We start from the raw sequence: 5,791 nt of genomic DNA on the forward strand, positions 1-5,791 counted from the left end.
TCTGTCTGTCTGTCTGTCTGTCTGTCTGTCTGTCTGTCTGTCTGTCTGTCTGTCTGTCTGTCTGTCTGTCTGTCTGTCTGTCTGTCTGTCTGTCTATCTATCTATCTATCTATCTATCTATCATACAATGAGACAAACATCAACATCCAGGTCAAAATGTTTATTCAGCTCATCAYCACAGGAGGTACAACAGTGTCTACATGGTGGTGTAACACTACATCTTCAGAGAGATGCAGTAACTGATATACTGATGAGYTTTACTGGTTCAACTAGAGAAGAAGCATGATTATTATAATTTTCCACTCCAGGCTCTGTTCTGGACACTCTTTAGCTCTTGCCCCCCAGGGAGTGTTTGTCAAACAGGTACTCTGCCATCTTGTTGGTGTTGGCATCCATGCTGGTCAGGTTAGTGATGTAATCTCCGAGCTTCTTGATGGTCTCCACCTGCTCATTCAGGTAATGACTCTCAAGGAAGTCGCACAGCTGAAAACAGGAGATAGTTTATTAGCTTGAGTAAACCAGTCATTTTAGTTTAAGTGGTAAGTTTGACACTCAACACTCCTAATGTAACTTACATGACAGTCCACATGGTCAGAGGCCAGTTTGTGCAGATCCAGCAGGGCCTGGTTGACGTTCTTCTCCAGTTGCAGGGCYCWCTGCATGGCCTCCAGACCACTTCCCCACTCGTCACGCTCTGGTTTCTGCAGGGAAACCCAAATATACTTTTTACATTCTGAATCAAGTTTTTCCAGAACAGTTGTTAGAACAAATCAGTAACTAAAGATGACAGGTTTGGGCTTCCAGTTTGTGCTCACCTTGACATCCTGGAGGAAGATGCGTCCTCCCCTCTTGTTCTGGAAGTTCATCAGTTTCTCAGCYTGCTCCTTCTCCTCGTTGCTGTTCTCCTTGAAGAAATGGGCAAAACCTGGAAGGGCCACATCATCACGGGAGAAGTAGAAGGCCTGTTGAGTGAGAGAGTGGGAGAATGAAGTAGATGAAAGCGGACATTAGCTCACTTTGCTTGACATGTAGTGAAAAACACAGTTGGTGATATTTGATGGAGATTCAGTGGTCAGTTTGAAGAGTAATCAGCTGCCCCTGGCAGCAGTTTGACATTTCTTTCTGTTTCTTTGCACTTTCTGTGCAGTTTGTACATCACAATGTTTATCATTTATTAGCTGAAATTATAATAATTATGTTAATTACTTTAAGATTTCATAGAAGAAAGTTGATATACAGCATGTTGGAATTTTAGATAGTAGCTGCATTGACCCTGTTGAGACTGACCTCTGACCCCTCTGATCAATAAGTGCTATCCATCAGAACACAATGAGTGATTTCTACTGCAATCAGTCCAGGCTATTCTGGGTGGCCCAAGGTCAGATCCCCACCTATTTGACTTGGCTAAGAGTCACTACCCTGACCCTGACCCTGACACTGACTGGCCCACTGGAGCAAGGCTATTCAACTGACATCCGGTGAGTGACCAAAGTTCGGCCCACCAGTTGGTTCATTCATCTCTTTAAGCCCAAACCTCCAGTTTTCTGCTTTAATTTCTACAAGGTCTTTTGGTTAAACATAGACATGTTTGGTATCTACAGAGTTGTCAGAATCTTGGCTAGAAGCTGATAAACATTTTTATGAACACCCAAGACAGTTAAAACTACAAGCAGTTGAAGATAAAACTGTGAAAATAAAAATTAAATTGATTTAAAACATTGGCAAGTCATAGATGTCAAAATATTATTTGTGTTAAATAGGAGGCAAAATGTCTTCTTTTTGTTTTTGTTGTTTTATTATCACTACTTTTATAGGGTTCTGTATGTTGTATCCATGTTTAAATGCAGCAAAATAAACTATTTCAAAGGTAACAGATTTTTGTAATACTTGGTTTATTTACATAATGGCTTTAAATGCTGGATGTTCAGCCCCTGAGCTGTTGGCCTGCAGTAACTGTGGCCCCCGGAGCAATTTAGTTGAATAACCCTGCACTAAACAAATGGAATTTTCATTTTTTGAATTGCGAACTGTTTGGATGAAAAGAGATTGAGTGGCTGTTTTTGTTAGCTGAYGGTCACCCAGATGACCCCTCAGATGCCAGCGATACAGACACCTTCAGGAAGGCCCAGGCGTTATTCCTCACACTCTTCTTGCAGCTTCGTGCCCTGAAAGCAGGAGGAGCCGTAATCCATCGACCTAGTCATTTGACATTTCTTAAAAGCTTGGTTTTCTTTACACTACTTTATACAGATAACACATCAAAACGTCCACTATTCATTAGCTGAAATTATAACAGAATACAGTTGCTAATTATTTTGGACCTTATTGAAGAAAGTTAAAATACAGCATGTATTTTAGTAGCTGCATTGACCTCGATATAAAATTTATTCATAAATTATCTATTTATAATTTATTGTTATTTTAACACTTTAAAGTACCACTATGGTCTTTTTAATAAGTTTTATCACAAAACAACTCAGGAGTTCCTTTCACCTCTGGTTAAAATGGAAGGGTTGTTTTCACCCAAAWATTGTGAGAGCATAAATTCTAAGTACTTTGATGTGTGGCTCCAACACATTGTTGGGTAACCTGGTATTCAGTGGTCAATGTGTATGAAAACAGCTTTGAAAAGRAGCATATTTGATAGACATACCAAATTATGAATATTTTTGTTTCGAAACTGTTTTCAACATTTTTGACTTAAAGTCGTGTTTGAGAAATAATTTCAACATAATAATGTTACACTAAATATTACGKTATAAAAAGGTAGTTTCTTACCATGGAGGTGTAGGTGTAAGAYGCAAACAGCTCCATGTTGATCATCTTGTTGATGGCGGCCTCGCTGTCGCGATGGTAGTTCTGACGCACCTGAGAATCCATTTCAGCTGGTGTTTTTGTTGCTGACTGGTTGTCAGAAAAAACTGGACAAAAGAAGAAGTTCCGTTCAAACACTGCTGAAGCAAGAACTCTTTGAGGATTTGTTCCCTGCTGTGAAACTGTAGCAAGGGCTACCTGTATTTATACTCCCCAGAGGTGGAGCTCATGACATAACGTCACTTCACAAATTTCAAAGAGTCACGGAGGAAGGATAAGACTTGTATGATACACAGTTAAATTACATKATTTCCTCCAACTGAATTAAATAAATTGACTGAATTAAGATTGGGGATGGTATCAAAGCCAGGTATACCCATTTTAATGGTTTGCAAAAAAGCCAGACAAATTTTGTCACTGATGAAATATTTTCTTTAAAAAATCATTAGACATTTTTTAAAATAATGAACCTTTAGAATGTAAAAATATTTTTACAGATAAACTCCCAGATGATTGAACAAGTTAAGYTTTTAGTTAAGAATTGTTCTGTTTCAAATTACTGGATTCTCCATAGTTTTTAACAAGATGACATCTTAACACTGTACTGTTGTAACATTACACCAACAGATCCTGTTTCAGAMACAAACCTAAATGTGAGAAACTGCACACATTTAATGGGAATGTTTATGCATTTCCAAGAACACCTCACAGTGTCTCATTAAAATTTTAGGAACCTTCATGTTTCAGTTGGTCTTAAGTGATGAGGATTTCTACAGGCTGCAAAAACACTGCAGTAAGACAAGAAGTCCAGTCACCATTAAAAGCTAAAAATATATATTTTTAAAAAGTAGTAGGATTGAYGAGGGAAAAACTCTGGTTGATGAAGCTCTACACAGTTTAAGRACATTAAAATGTGTCATCAGAAGCCAGATGGACTGGAAAGGACTGTTGCTTTAGTGTTCGACCCTCAATACTGACAGACATTGTCWGTACAATATCAAATATAACAAATAACAAAGATGTCATTATAGTTAATACTGCTGATCCAGTGTCAGTGTCTCAGGTGGGGTAAGATATGAGATATCACTGACAGTGCTGTGTCATCAGGTATATTTTAACTGACAATTCACGATTATTGGTAGCTCAGCTACATTGAGCCAGAGAAAATTGGTGGGGGCAAGAACATCTTCCTCCATTTCTGAAAATATGTACATAAATTTCTGCCTCAGTAACTAGTAAAATGATAAATAACTTGCAGTATTTAAAAAAAGCCACCCAGAAATGCCAAAAGATGACCTGAAGTCAYTGCCTGACTCCCCTCACCACGAGGGAGGGAGTTATAACATGGGGTCCACAACGTTAAGACCCTGTCACTATGACATTTTAGACAACTTATACCAACTTATGAAAGGTTTGTCCAACACTAAACATGCATCAGCTGAAGATAAATAAAAAAAATCTACTGGAAGCTTCTTTTGTCCCTATACATGATTTGATACTTACTAACAATTGTATCAACCAAATATGTGGACCATATGAGTWAAATAGTCCTAACAAAATTTTCACAAGTCAGGGTAAGTTGTCCAAAATGTTTTAGTGCCAAAGGGCCTTTAGCAAGACTGCTCCTCACCACTTAGCATTGCTATACATGCATACAAAGGATAAATGATCTACAGAACTCAGATTCATCATGATAACAGACTGTTAAATACTTTTTTCTTTTTTTTTTTGATTGAGGTTGCTGTTGTTGATTATTGCTGTTAAATGCTTTTGCAATTGCCTGTAAATGCTACCACACCATTCATGATTCACTTATACCCTCTGAAACTCGTTTCATGTGATTGTTCCCCGAAAAATGTATAATTTACAAACCCATCATTGGTCATCATGCGGAACAAGTTATATTTGGATAAGACTGATCATGCTGCCATCAGTTTTTTTAAATAACTGTATTTAATTGTATCTGTGTGTAAATGTTTTGACATTAAAATGATGAACAAATGCTGTATGAAGGTACGCTCAGCAGTTATGTGTAAATAAATGTAGTGATTATATGGCGTTAAAATTTTCCTGGAAACACAGAAGAGTGAAAGAATAAATGAAATGGAAACAGCTGAGTAAGACTTAGGGTTTACAGAATGACTTAGCTATTTTGGAAGCACACAAATGTTTAATGTGTGCTGGTATGTGACAAGTTAAGTCAGTGTGGCACAGAAACAGCAGCGTCATGTTCAGCAACAAATTGTGCTAATTCATTGTTGTGACTCAGCATTACTCAGCTACTTTGTTCTGTTTTWGTTAGTGAGCAGAAGTGAAAAAGGAAACCTTGTGACCACAAAGCAGAGGTGAACTTATGGGAGACTTTTGACTCAGGCTCCATAGAAGTAGTATTTATTTAWAAGGAAAAGAGTTTTTAATATTTTAGCCTTGTGTTCACATGGAAACAACATTTTAGAAGGAAGGAAGAGGGTCATGTGGTTTGATTCAATACAATTCAATTTTAAAATACTTTATTGATTCCAAAGGGAAATTACAATTGTGTCCAGATTCACTCTGTTCCAGAGTGATGGGTGCATCAGCACTGCAGCAGAAGTGATGCATCCATCATCTCTAGTGTCTACCGTACAAACCTGTGGGGGTAGTCTATAATCTGGGGTTGTTGCAGTTGTGTCTAYTTTCAGCAATGTTATATGGCCATAGAACAAGGTCAGCTGACTACTTGAATATTTTTAAACAATCAGCTCATTCTATCAATGGACTTTTTTTCTTCCCTGATGACACAAGTATGTTCTAAGATTACAATGCCAAAACTGTGAAAGAGTGGTTCAGGGAGCATGACAGTGGCGGCTGGTCCATAGGGGGCGCTGGGGCACTGCCCCACCTGAGAAGAAGAAGAAGAAGAAGAAGAAGAAGAAGAAGAAGAAGAAGAAGAAGAAGAAGAAGAAGAAGAAGAAGAAGAAGAAGAAGAAGAAGAAGA

General features: G+C 38.1%; 1 protein-coding gene across 1 annotated transcript; it reads right to left on the bottom strand.

The window, feature by feature from the left end:
- Positions 1–145: 145 nt before the first annotated feature.
- Positions 146–3,004, bottom strand: LOC106526788 (ferritin, liver middle subunit). The gene is made up of 4 exons (XM_014021471.1): positions 2,779–3,004; positions 816–962; positions 576–701; positions 146–483 (listed from the first exon to the last, which is right to left on the bottom strand). Exons 1-4 carry the CDS (start codon positions 2,878–2,880, stop codon positions 328–330), a joined length of 531 nt encoding a protein of 176 aa, XP_013876925.1. The 5' UTR covers positions 2,881–3,004; the 3' UTR covers positions 146–327.
- Between the last annotated feature and the right edge of the window lie 2,787 nt (positions 3,005–5,791).

This window comes from Austrofundulus limnaeus, unplaced genomic scaffold (assembly GCF_001266775.1).
Source record: "Austrofundulus limnaeus strain Quisiro unplaced genomic scaffold, Austrofundulus_limnaeus-1.0 Scaffold294, whole genome shotgun sequence".
In the NCBI taxonomy this organism is placed as follows: Eukaryota; Metazoa; Chordata; class Actinopteri; order Cyprinodontiformes; family Rivulidae; genus Austrofundulus; species Austrofundulus limnaeus.